Raw genomic sequence first — 13441 nt, 5'->3', positions numbered from 1 at the left:
ACGGAGTACTCACCAATGGACTGAACATGGCTTGCATTTTGCCAGGCGGGCACTTGTATATTCATCTAGTTTTTAGGCATGTTCTGAACGTGATTGGTGATTACTGGGTGCGGTCCGTATTGGCACCGACCGAGTACGAGGTTCACGTGCGGTAGTACGAGGCGGTCGTTGTCGTGGTCGACAACAATCACGCGCAAACTCGCCTGAAAAAGAAAAAAAAAAAAAAACTCGCCTATATAAATCAAAGCATTATCCTTAACAACACTCACGCTCGTTCAATCTTCAAACTTGTTCAAATTCGTGATCTCACGAGTCTTCTGAACTTTCACTCACTCATTATGGAGTATACTGTTGGATGGTCTTGTACCTCTCTCACCCTAAAAGCTAGTTCAACGAGTGGGGTTTTATCTCGCAATTATAAATTAATCACCAGCCCCTTCTACAATCGATGTGAGATAATCCCAACCTACAAAACAAATCAAGTCCGATTTCGACCATGCCAAGCAAGTTCGCCGCAAGCCACAGAGAAGATGCATCAAAGGAGATCTGCCAATTACAAGCCTAACCTTTGGAATTACGAATTCCTCAAGTCGCTTGACAACAAGTACAACCACGTAAGATTTTAATTTGTACCTCAAGTGCTTATGAGTTCAAGCTTATTGGGACGTTAATTGTCGACATTGATCTCTTTCGATTGTTCTCCTTAGGTCTAGTGATGTCTTCCTCACACGAGTAGCCGCACATTGGCATACAACTATATAAATATTTACACATGAGACATACGTTGATGTTTTTGGAAATTGAGAACGGTAGAGTTTCGCTCCAAATTCATTTGTAACACCACATGCATGATATTGGTATATGTGGTTATTCTATCAAATGTAGCAAGAAATGTTCAAGTGTTAGGCAATGTCATAATACACGTCAGCCATCACATATACACTTGATTTATTGCTAACCTATAATATACGCAAACCAATTCATATAGCTATATATGCATATATAAAAGGACAACTTCTTGGCAAAGCTCTATGGTTGGAATTATTTGAGGCCTTTTCATGTTAGATTTTAGGTATAAGTGTGTTGAAAGTCCTAAAACTTGGCACGAAGTGTTATTAAGTCTTAACACTTTCAAAAAATGTAATTAAGTCTTAAAATTTATTAGAAAGTACAATTAAATCCTAAAATTCTCAAAAAGCATAATCAAGTTATAAAACTTATCAAATTGGTAGAATCAAGTTTTTCTACTGACTGCACTTTTTTAAAAGTTTTACAACTCGATTGTACATTTATGATAAGTTTTATGACCTGATTGCACATTTTGAAAATTATATGACTCGATTAGATTTCCGTGATAAGTTTTAGGACTTGATTACACTTTTTGAAAATTTTAAAACTCAATTGTATTTTCATGACAAGTTTTAAAACTTACAAAGCAACTCCTTTTAGAATTATGATACCACCAAAGTCGAGCAGCACTGACTTCTTCCTATTGCTATGCTCTTATCCCTAGATTTTAATCTAGCAAATTCGACCCCATTATGTAGGAAGAAAGAAATAAAGAACGGGTTGAAAGAAATAAAGAACGGGTTGAACGGCTTGTGGAGGATGTAAAGCCAATATTCGAGGAAGCAGTCGATTCACTTGCGAAGCTAGAGTTGATCGACAACATCACAAAAATGGGGTTGTCCAACCTTTTCGACAAAGAGATGAAAGAAGCTCTTGAAGCAGTTGCATCCACCAATGGTTTCACCATGGAAGGTCACGTCTATGCTAGCGCTCTTCGATTTAGGCTACTTCGACAGCATGGTTACGTCGTTTCACAAGGTAAGTTCTAGATTGTCCGATGCTGCAGATACTAAAGACTACTGCACTAAACATTAAAGACCCTATCGTTACAACTTTCGGTCTAAATCATGGGCCACTCGTACGTTTAAGTGGACTTGGTATCACTCCAAAGCTCAAAAGCCAATTGAGGATACCAATTGCTCCAGTTTATGTACCGACAAAAATTGACAAGAATTTCCAATCCGTTACTAGTGTGTCATTTGAAAGTTGACACGCGTCGGCTTTGATGTCACTCATTGAGGAATTTTAAGTGCATCCTATTGGAGAAGCCGCACAATCAACATACCTTTATGGAATTAATTCTACTGAAAAATCCTTCTTATTTCTAGAGAAATGATTATTTCAAAAGCGGACAAGTGTGTTGAAAGTCCTAAAACTTATCACGAAGGTGTAATTAAGTCCTAAAATTTTAAAAAGTGCAAGAGTCCTAAAACGTGTCCAGCTTGGTAAAATCAAATCCTTTTGTTGATGGCATTTTTTGAAAATTTTAGGACTCAACTGCATTTATGTGACAAGTTTTATAATTTGATTGTATTTTTTGAAAGTTTCATGACTCAATTGCACTTTTTTAATAAGTTTTAGGATTTCCAGTGCACTTATTCATTGAAAGAAAACTCGAGTACTAATATTTAGTAATATCGAGTATAGTCGGTAGCGTTAGCAATTATTCCCAGTTCTCATCCGGCCGTAAATCTTCGACTTTCAATTTGTAATCAGATGAATTGAGGAGCTTCAAAGAAGGAAGCAACACATTCGACAGAAGCAATCGCGAAGATATTGAAGCTATGGTACAGCTTCTTGAGGCATCACACCTGGCTTTGGAAGGGGAAAACATTTTGGACGAAGCAAAAGCCTTCTCGACTGGGATTCTCCGTGAGAGCCTCTCCGGTTTGGACGGTCAGCTCTCCGAGCGCGCCGTCCGTGCCTTGGAGCTTCCGATGCACTGGAGGGTCCAGTGGCTCGACATCAAATGGCAAATCGACTTGTACGAGCAACAGGAGAACAAGCGAAGTAATCTGCTTGAGCTTGCCAAGCTCAATTTCAACACGGTCCAAGCCACACACCAAAAAGATCTTAGAGACATATTCAGGTAAATTTCAGAAGTAGTCGTAAATGCTGTAGAAAATGTAGAGACTTATCGTTCTTTTAATGGATGTCTTGTTCGTATCTTCCCTTCATGTCGAGATTAAAACACGACAAATTCGGTCATGATTTATATGGTCTAAATTCATTTTAGGAATGTGCTTTTTTGAAGTTATCTGCACCACACACAATGTGTTTTGCGTAGCTTTTGATCTTGATAGTTGCTTTGGTAATTTCAGGTGGTGGAGGGATCTGGGACTTATGAAACATGTGGACTTCACGAGGGATCGGCCGGTTGAGAGTTTCTTGTACGCCCTCGGATTCTCTCAGGAACCACGGTTCAGCTCACTCCGAAAATCTCTCACAAAAGTTGTCATCTTCATACTGGTGATCGACGATGTCTATGACCTTTATGGTTCGTTGGAGGAATTAGAATGCTTCACCCGCGCCATTACCGGGTTGGTCGAGATGCCATCCAAGTCTTTTGCTTTCGGCTTTGTCCAGTTCATTTTTGCTGACCGGAAAATGCAACGCTTCTAGGTGGGACTCGGAGCAGATTCAACAGCTTCCCGAGTGCATGAAGGTCTGTTTCCGAGCGCTTCGCAATGTTACATACGAGATCGCGTATGATATCAGCAAGGACAAAGATTGGCATAGAGTACTACCGCATCTCAACAAAGCCGTAAGCAAAAAACAGTTGGATAAGTGCACATTAATGCATGTCATCCTAGTAAATTAATGTTCTTTACACAATTTAATCATCTTTGATTAAATCTCTCTCTTTCCTTATTTTTCACAGTGGGCTGATTTTTGCAAAGCATTACTTACGGAAGCAAAGTGGGACCATTCGGGCTACGCACCCTCTTTGGATGAGTACTTGAGCAATGCATGGACATCATCTTCAGGACCACTGCTCTTGTCTCATGCTTATTTCTTTGCGGGACACATGAAATTGGAGGATGTTGCAGATTTGCTGGAGAAAAACAAGGATCTCATTTATAATGTGTCCATGATAATTCGACTCTGCAATGACTTAAGGACATCCAAGGTGAATTTGCGGAAAAATCCTATACTAACACGACAAACGGCTTAATTGAATCAAGGAGATCGATTCTTCATTAACTCATTAAATTTATTTATCTGTTTGATTAGGCTGAAATAGACAGAGGAGATGCTCCATCATCAGTGGCGTGTTACATGCGAGAAGCTAACGTATCAGAAGACGTCGCTCAGGAGCACATCAAGGGATTGATAGACAGAGCATGGAAAAGCGTTAATGTTCATTGTTTCGGCGATGACTTGACACCATTTCTCCGATCCTATATCGATGTCACCGTGAATGCGGCTCGAGCTGCGCATATGCTTTACCAAAACGGAGATGGGTTCGGCACCCATGACGCCGACACTAGACGGCAAATTCTATCTACTGTGATCGAGCCTCTCGCTCTCGATTGAGATATGCAAGCGCAAGTTCTAATTATCTAGTGTCTTAGGGTGTCCTATTTATGTTTTGTTTAATGAAAACTCAATTAACGGTCAGTCTATTATAAATATCTGAAGTTGCAATATATTTTGGGCCCCACCTACTTCTCTCTATCTCTCTTTCTCGCGCGCCACGACAGAATTTAAGGAAGTTTCGACTGGCAATGATAAGGAAAGGGATATTCGGCAAGATGGTAAAAAAAAAAAAATGAAAGGATTTACCAAAATAAATACAGAAAGGAAGAGATTTAACCGTGTTGAAATATTCCATATAGTCTATCTATAGGTTTATATGCTCCTTATATGTGTTTAAACTTTTGGTTGCATTTTCTAACTCAGCGTCAAATTTTGTCCCAATTAATTTTGATGTATGTCCACATGTTCATCAAATTCCATGTGTCACTCGGCACCTAACTAGAGATTTCCCCATGTGAATTATTTTATTTCTACTAGGCACTTCACACAAATGTGATCGGAGCCGATGGTTGAGTGGAGCAAATTAGTGCTTGTCGCGACATAAAATTCCAAATTTTAATTTTTTTTTTTTGGTAAGGTAAGGTGTATATTGACTTTTCAAAAGCACTACATACAATAAAAACCATATACCACCCTCGTACGTATAGAAACACAGACATGTGTCAACGGGTGCAAGGTTGTATAGGCAAAAAGGAGAGCTATACAAAGACAACACTGGCCGGACCAAAGCATCAACCTACACATCCGCTAGACAGCGGTATATATATCAAATTTTAATTTTTTGGTTAATGGATTATTTGATTAATTATTTACTTAACCTAACTCGCACTCTCTCAAGCCCTACCAATTCGCAACTTAAGGTTCAATATGACTAACATGTAACTGTTTTCAATTGGAGCCACTACTAATCGTTTTTGATAGGTTAATAAGAAACCTAAGTAAATTAGCGGGAAAACCAAATCGGATCTACGAACCATGGATTGAGAATCCGAGCATTTGATTACATTAATTTTTCAATTAATACCCTTTGGGTACCATTTTATTTCATAAAAAATTTGTCAAGCAACTTTGATTAAATTTTAACCTAAGTCACTAACAAAGATGATCAAATGGGTGCACCATCGATTAATCAACAATCAGAAGTCAATGGTTTGGAAGGAGCATGCGCCAGACAATTATTTTTGGGATTTTTATTTATGCAAAGGTAAAAGAACTATACTACATGCAATGCATGACATGAATGATTTTTTTTTTTCGGACTTAATTACAACCCTAAGTAAAACTATGCCAAAATACTTTATTTCTCAAATATGTTAGGATTTAAATCGCCCTTAACCTTAGCTTTTTAAAGATTATGTATTTTTAACATGAATTACCATTTCGGAGATGTAATTTTAAAAGAAAATGCAATCTCACCTAAATATTTACAAGGTAGATTAAAAATATGCAATTATCTACATGATTACGATTTTAAGATGCAAAATTTTTCTTGACATGGCAATTGATGAATGCAAATCATTTTGAAAGAATTACATCATGCGACGAATATATTTCAAAATTAGACATGCAATCAATCAATTCAAATCAAATTCATATCAAATCAAGAAAGTGCATATATGCCAATCAATTCTTAAAATATTTCACAATATTTGAACTAATCTTTAATCCTTACTTTTACGGGCTAATGATCGAATCCAAATCCTTATCTAATTGAATATTCCATCAATAATCTTAAAGATAGACTTTTTCGATTGTATGGTAAGTTGTGGATTAGGAAAGAAAAATTTCATAGTCAACCTGTATTTTGAAAAATATCCACTTTTATGCAAAATAGGCAAGACATATATTCAAATCAAATTGAGATCAACAAAATCACCTAATCCAATAATATTCGCTTTCCGATTTCGAAATGAAGCGAGACTGGCTTTGCGAATCACGGACCGGTAATGGCACGGCTAAATCGAAGGTGGCACGATCGCTGACTTGTGGCTGCCAGCAGAGGTACTCTCGGATACTGGGCGAGCAAATATCTGATAGAGTTCGGGAGGTTCAAGACGTACAGTGATTCCATTGTTGGGACTCAGGGCAAATAAGCTACAGAGAAAAAGAAAGAAATTGGCTTTTTCCTGATTCTCTTCCCTTCGTGCCCTTTTAGGAACATCCCCAATTGCCTGACGGACTGTGGGTAATTCGTGCTAGAAATTCCGACCAGATCATCGGACGGCAACGGAACTCGCCGGCTGATCAAGCTGATCCGACGGGAAGGTATGTCCTCGAGCAACAGTTGCTCGTTTCGATGGCGAGATCGACCAGCAAGTGCCACAAAACCGCAGCAAACGGTCTCGTGCGATGGGGGCTGGACTCTCTCCGACTGCTTGTGGTGCTTGAGAAAGCATTCTTGGGAAGACTGCTTTTGAGTCCTCGTGTCAAGTGCGAGGACGAGGACAACGGCTCAAAGTGAAGACCCGAGTCTTCCCTATCGTTTAGGGGGTAGTGGTCTGCTCCGCAGTAGGACGTGAGGAGAAGGCAAGGCTCAGTGAGATTCAGCTGTCGGAGATCTTGGTTAAATGCAAATGTATGAGTGCGGAAAATTAAACTAACGTATATAAAAAAAATAAAGATTTAAACATTTTTGCTAGGGGCTAAAGTTAGTCCTTAATTTTTATGCAATTAAAAGACCAACATTACCCCTAATCTATTCCGGTGCCCAATCTATTTTGCTATTTGCTGAATACTTCAAAGAGGGAATGTCATGGCCAATGGTTTTCGTTAACAACTGTTGTAATATTAACGCGTGGAAACCAATCAGGATCTTGCAAATAAGTCAATGCAAAAAGTCCAGAGAAATAACGATGAATGATAAAGGATATCGGAGATTACGTGGTTCGGTCCGAATATCGGTACCTACATCCACGGAGAGAGCCGATAAGAACAATCCACTATAATCGGAGAATCGGAATTATAATCGTTCAATACGCTCGTGTTTCCCGCAGCTAGATTATACCCAAACCCTAGCTGTTTATAAATAAAAAAAAACTTATAATTGGATATAATAAACTCATGCACAAATTTTCTGTGTTTAGACTCCTTCGCGCGATCAAGAGAACTTCACTGCATCATCCTTTTTTTCTTTCCCTCTTGCGTCGTCCTTCTCGCAGAGTCTCAGTCTATACGGCTGTGGTAATTTTTTAGTAAGGAGTTCTCTGTGCGGCTGCTTTTTCACTGAAGAAACCCACGCCTAATATATATGTGCCCTTATTTTTTTTTCTTTTACCTTATTTCTTCTAATAAGGGTCAACTAAAAAAAGCTCCTTTGACCGGGACCCACCAAGATTCCCCCCTTTTCTTTTCTTTTGCTGCTGGCGTCCTTCATTGTATGCCTTAGCCAACGATGCCAAAATCTCAGCTATTCAGGCCGGTCAAATATTAGATATGATATGTATAACAAAAAGATTTCTATCCAAAAATCGATTCAAACTCAAGACATTAATTTTAACAATTCTCCACCTTGGCTTGATATTTGAAGCAAAGTCAATAATGCTCATCATCCATACTGGTCTCTCAATGCCCCCACGAGCGCTCACTCTTTGTAGACGCTAATAGTGGTCAAGCAAAGCTTGAGCTTCGCCAAAGGAACATGCTTAGTCATCATATCCGCAGGGTTCTCTACTATAGCTATCTTTTTCACAACAATCTTACCATTCGCTAAGACATCTCGGATGAAGGGGTACCTGATATTGATATGCTTCGTTCGCTCATGATAAACCGAATTATACGCCGGATATATCGCACCTTGGTTATCATAGTGTATATCAACACTTTTCTGTTCTAACCTAAAGTCCAAGAGCAAACCTTGTAACCATGTCGCCTCTTTTGCTACAAAGGTCGGTGCCATGTACTCGGCCTTAGTTGACGACATGGCCACGTGGTCCCGTAAGAACGCCTTCCAACTAACCGCACCACCTGGAAGCGTAAATACATACCCTGCTAAAGATCTACACTCATCTAAGTCACCAGCATAATCGGAATCCACAAAACCAGTGTCTCACTGCCATTAATGTCCCTCCGGTATACTATACCAACGTCTGTTGTGCCCTTCAAATATCCGACAATCCATTTCATAGCTTCCCAATGAGTTTGACCAAGATGCTTCATATACCGACTAACTACACTGACAGCTTATGAAATATTATGTCTAGTGCATACCATAACATACATAATACTACCCACGGCACTAGAATAAGGAACATGAGACATATTCTCCTCCTCCTCTTCGATCTGCGGTGATAACTTAAGTTAAAGTTTAAAGTGCTTCGCTAATGGTGTACTCACGGACTTCGTTGACCGCATATTAAAACGTACAACAATCTTTTCAATATATTTCTTTTGAGACAGACATAATAATCTTGCGGTCCTATCACGCAAAATCTCCATACCCAATATTTTCTTTGCAGCACCTAAATCTTTCATCTCAAACTCAGCACTCAATTGCCTTTTCAGCACATCAATATCATACATATTTTTTGCTGCTATCAACATATTATCAACGTATAACAGCAAATATATCAAAGACCCGTCCTCCAATCTCCTAAAATAAACACAGCTATCAATTTGACTTTTTGAATAATCTTGACTAGCCATGAAAGCATCAAAACATTTATACCACTACCTAGGAGATTGTTTCAGCCCATATAATGATTTCTTTAACAAGCAAACATGGTCTTCCTTACTTGGAATAACAAATCTCTCTGGCTGCCTCATGTAAATATGCTCCTCCAACTCACTATAAAGAAACGTCGTTTTTACATCAAGCTGCTCCAAGTCGAGATCCCGTGCAGCAACTAAGGCAAATAAAACACGAATAGAAGTATGTCTTACCATAGGAGAAAACACCTCATTGTAGTCAATGCGCTCCCGGTGGGTGTACCCCTTCGCAACAAGCATCGCCTTATACCTCGTTGTCTCGACATCGGGAATGCCTTCTTTTCGTTTGTAAACCCATTTACTTCCGACAATCTTCTGACTCTTGGGTATTTTAACTAACTCTCATGTACGCTTTCGATGGAGTGATTCCATCTCTTCACTCATAGCCCTTAGCTACTGCGATGATTCAGAACTAGTCATCACCTCGCAGTAAGATGAAGGCTCATCTGTCTCTACCTCGTCACCTACAATCAAAGCATAAGCAAAATCTGTATAAGCATAACGTACCGGTGGTTTGATTTGCCTTCTCTGTCTGCATGTGGCTATATTATGCTGCGGTTATATTGGTTATTCGCCATCACCGACTTCAGAAACTGCGGCCTCATCTGCAGTCTCAACATCTCATTCTTCTGAGATCTCCAGAGTCTCCACCTGAAGCTCCACCTCACTACTAACACCATAATCTGCCTCTTCTGCTGGTTGTGTCTCGTAACTCCTCTGTTGAAGCATTGCGGTTTCGTCAAAGATCGCATCTCTACTGATTAGAAAATCGGATGATCCGGGATCGGTGCACCACAACCAGTAGCCTTTCACCTCATGTGCATAACCCAGAAATATGCACTTCTCCGACCTCGACTCAAGCTTACCATCACTCGCATGAGCATACGCAGGACATCCGAACATTCGTAACTGGAGTAATCAACGAGGTTTCCCCAACCATAATTCCTCTAGAGTCTTTCACTCGATAGCAGATGATGATGATCTATTAATAAGGTAATAGGCCATGTTCACTACTTCGGCCCAAAATTCCTTGCCTATTCCAGCATGCGAAAGCATACTCCAAGCCCGCTCAAGTAAAGTTATGTTCTTCCGTTACGTCACGCCATTCTATTGTGGTATTCCAAGCACCGTGCGGTGTCTCACAATCCCTTCTCTCTCGCAGAACTTGGTAAAATCTTTATCACATAACTCCATGCCGTTATCGGTTCTCGGGCACTTGATATGTTTATCCGATCGCTTCTCAATCAATGTCTTAAATTTCTTGAATCGATAAAACATGTCGGATTTATGCTTCAAAAAGTATACTTATACCTTTCTAGAATAGTCGTTGATAAATATCAGCATATAACGGGCACCTCCTTTCAAAGGAATCAGAGAGGGGCCCCAAACATTTGAATGAATATATTATACCGGTTGCTTAGTCGAATGAATACTTGTGGCAAACTTAATCATGCGCTGCTTCCTAAACATGCAGTGCTTACATAAGTCTAATTTACTTGTATTCTGACCCTTTAACAACCTCTATCACTCAGCATCGTCACACCCGCCTCATTCATGTGTCCTAGACGTATATGCCATAAACGAGTTAAATTAGAATCTAACTCACCCGATAAAACGGCAGAGCTCCCCGTCACAATCTCTCCCAATAGATGATAGATAGAACTTACTTTCTTCCCTTTCATCACTGTCATGGCGCCTTGAAAGATCTTCAGCAGTCCACCTTCAACGGTGTACTTACGGTCGATATCAACAAGCGTCCCCGGAGAAATAAGGTTCTTCTTGAGCTTCGGTACATGTCTTACATCTGTCATGTGTGTACTACATCATCATGCATCCGAATCCGAACTGTCCCTATCCCCACAACCTTACAGGCTGCATTATTTCCCAACGGAACTCTACCACCATCTCGCGGTCGATAAGTAGTAAACCGGTTTCTATGAGGCGTCATATGATAAGAACACCTCGAATCTAGCACCCATTCGTCTCCCGAAGAACCCGTAGTCACACATAAGGCAACCTCTACATCATTAGTGCTTTCCTCAGCAACATTCACCACACTGCTTATGACTTTACGCTTATCACCTCTGTTTATCAACTTATGACAATCTCTCCCGAAGTGCTCCTCTTCGTGACACTCAAAGCACTTCACACGTCCCTTGGATTTTCTATGGCATGATTTAAATCTGCTTTTACCTCTACTGCTATTGGACCCCCGCTATTGTTCTCTATCTCGAATCACTAGTCCCCGTGCTACATTCCGCACTAGACTGTTATCTCGCAACTTTCTCTGCCACTCTTTAGAAAATAAGGCGGACTTTATCTCTTCCGAGGTAATCGAAGTACACCCCTACAACAATGAATCGGTAAAGTGCTCCCATGACTCTGGTAGGGAAGCTAACAACATCATGTCATGCTCTTCATCATCAAGTGTCTTACTGACGTTCTTCAAATCCATCATGAGTTTATTAAATTTATCTAAATGGGTTCTGATAGACGTACCTTCGATATATCCGAACCGGAATATCCTCTTTAACATATATAAGCGATTGTTCAAACCCTTCGTTACATAGAGCGCCTAGAGTTTTGCCCACAATGCTGCGGTATCCTTCTCCTTACCTACCTCTATTAACACTTCATCCAATAAATTCAATATGATTAAACTTCTAGCTTTCCTCATTACCACATCTTTTTCAAGATCTGTCTTTGGACAACTCAGCCTTGCCCTCTAATGCTTCTGCTAAACCTTGAGTTGTCAATAACACCTCCATCTTGAGGCTCCATAACCCAAAGTTATTCTTCCCATTAAACTTATTAATTTCAGCTTTCACTCCGGACATAATTGCAATCACAGAATATCTAGATAATAATCAGACAAGCAAAAGCCCCAAATCACAATCCAGAATATCTAAACCTGGTACTCTGATACTAATTTTTGTAATATTAACGCGCGGAAACTAATCAGAATCTTGCAAATAAGTCAATCCGAAAAGTCTAGAAAAATAACGATGAACGATAAAGGACACCGGAGATTACGTGGTTCGGTCCGAATATCGGTACCTACATTCACGGAGAGAGCCAGCAAGAACAATCCACTATAATCGAAGAATCAAAATTACAATCGCTCAATACGCTCATGTTTTCCACACCTAGATTATATCCAAACCCTAGCTATTTACAAATAAAACAACTCTCAATTGGATATAATAAACTCACGCACAAATTTTCTGTGTTCAGACTCCTTCGCGCGATCAAGAGAACTTCACTGCGTCGTCCTTTTTTCATTCCATCTCATGTCGTCCTTCTCGCAGAGTCTCACTCTATACGGCTGCGGTAATTTTTCAGCAAGGAGTTCTCTGTGCGGCGGCTTTTTCACGGAAGAAACCCACGCCTAATATATATGTGCCCTTATTTTTTTTTCTTTTACCTTATGTCTTCTAATAAGGGTGAACTAAAAAAGCTCCTTTGACTGGGACCCACCAAGATTCCCCCCTTTTCTTTTCTTTTGTTGCAGGTGACCTTCATCTTATGCCTTAGCCAACGATGCCAAAATCTCAGCTATTCAAACCGGTCAAATATTAGATACGATATGTATAACAAAAAGATTTCTATCCAAAAACCAATTCAAACTCAAGATATTAATTTTAACAACAACTGCCATGGTTGGATATGGAGAAAGAGAGTGATGAACGTGAGAGTTGGAGATTCAAGTTGAAATGTGTTGATGTAGAAGGATACGTGAATTGAAGGTGGTAGAGTTAACACTAAGGTCACACATGAGAATTTGTTCATATGTAAGTATGAATTGTGTAAAAAAAGTCACACATCCAAAAAATGATTTGTGTGGAGTATTTAATTTATCTTAATTGGATCATAACTAACTAGCTTTAACTTGTCGATGAAGGTGAATTCAACTCGTATGTTGATGGATTCGGACTTGGGCTTCTTTTTGATGATCCATCCGATAAAAGGTAGATCTATCCAGCAAAATGTATTCCTAGTTTTGTTGGTTCCAACAGTTACGACAGTGGTAAGTGTGTCCTCCATCGCCAAGCTAACATGTCTGCGGATGCCTTGGAAAAAATGGGCAGTGATCATCGGTCTCTATAAGGTATCTTCGTTGATGTACCGAAAACGTTTGTATCCGTTTAAACATTGATCACAACGGCCAAACTATTGCCCGTGGTAGATGTAAAGAACAAGGCTTATGCTGTTCTGCAAGCATTTCCTCTTTGAATGAAGTCGGAAAAAAGGGGGGAAAAACACCACAAGCACAACAAGAGACAGCAAGGAAGTAATTCTCCAATAACTGGCCTACTTATCTGTTGCAACATGGCAACAAAAGCACTTA

At 39.7% G+C, this 13441-nt stretch overlaps 2 protein-coding genes across 2 annotated transcripts in view; both read left to right on the top strand.

Moving 5' to 3' along the window:
* Positions 1-7157, top strand: part of LOC115739702 (alpha-farnesene synthase-like) — an 81962-nt gene extending 74805 nt beyond the window's left edge. Inside the window, exon 8 of the mRNA XM_048285479.1 lies at positions 7099-7157. The gene's annotated coding sequence lies outside the window, so the exon portion shown is untranslated. The remainder of the gene's footprint in view (positions 1-7098) is intronic.
* LOC115739772 (alpha-farnesene synthase-like) lies at positions 260-4495 on the top strand. Its single transcript, XM_030673022.2, has 7 exons — positions 260-617; positions 1572-1827; positions 2566-2938; positions 3171-3389; positions 3472-3613; positions 3731-3979; positions 4084-4495. Exons 1-7 carry the CDS (start codon positions 339-341, stop codon positions 4384-4386), a joined length of 1821 nt encoding a protein of 606 aa, XP_030528882.1. The 5' UTR covers positions 260-338; the 3' UTR covers positions 4387-4495.
* Positions 7158-13441: the final 6284 nt, after the last annotated feature.

This window comes from Rhodamnia argentea, chromosome 9 (genome assembly GCF_020921035.1).
Source record: "Rhodamnia argentea isolate NSW1041297 chromosome 9, ASM2092103v1, whole genome shotgun sequence".
NCBI lineage: Eukaryota > Viridiplantae > Streptophyta > Magnoliopsida > Myrtales > Myrtaceae > Rhodamnia > Rhodamnia argentea.
This window is presented reverse-complemented; position numbering and strand designations above follow the sequence as displayed.

Excerpts from the sequence above, each read along its gene's own strand:
- LOC115739772 (XM_030673022.2), top strand. The coding sequence starts at position 339 with ATGGAGTATACTGTTGGATGGTCTTGTACCTCTCTCACCCTAAAAGCT. Across the intron at positions 1,828-2,565 it reads TGGTTACGTCGTTTCACAAG|ATGAATTGAGGAGCTTCAAA; the intron begins GTAAGTTCTAGA and ends ATTTGTAATCAG. Across the intron at positions 2,939-3,170 it reads GATCTTAGAGACATATTCAG|GTGGTGGAGGGATCTGGGAC; the intron begins GTAAATTTCAGA and ends TGGTAATTTCAG.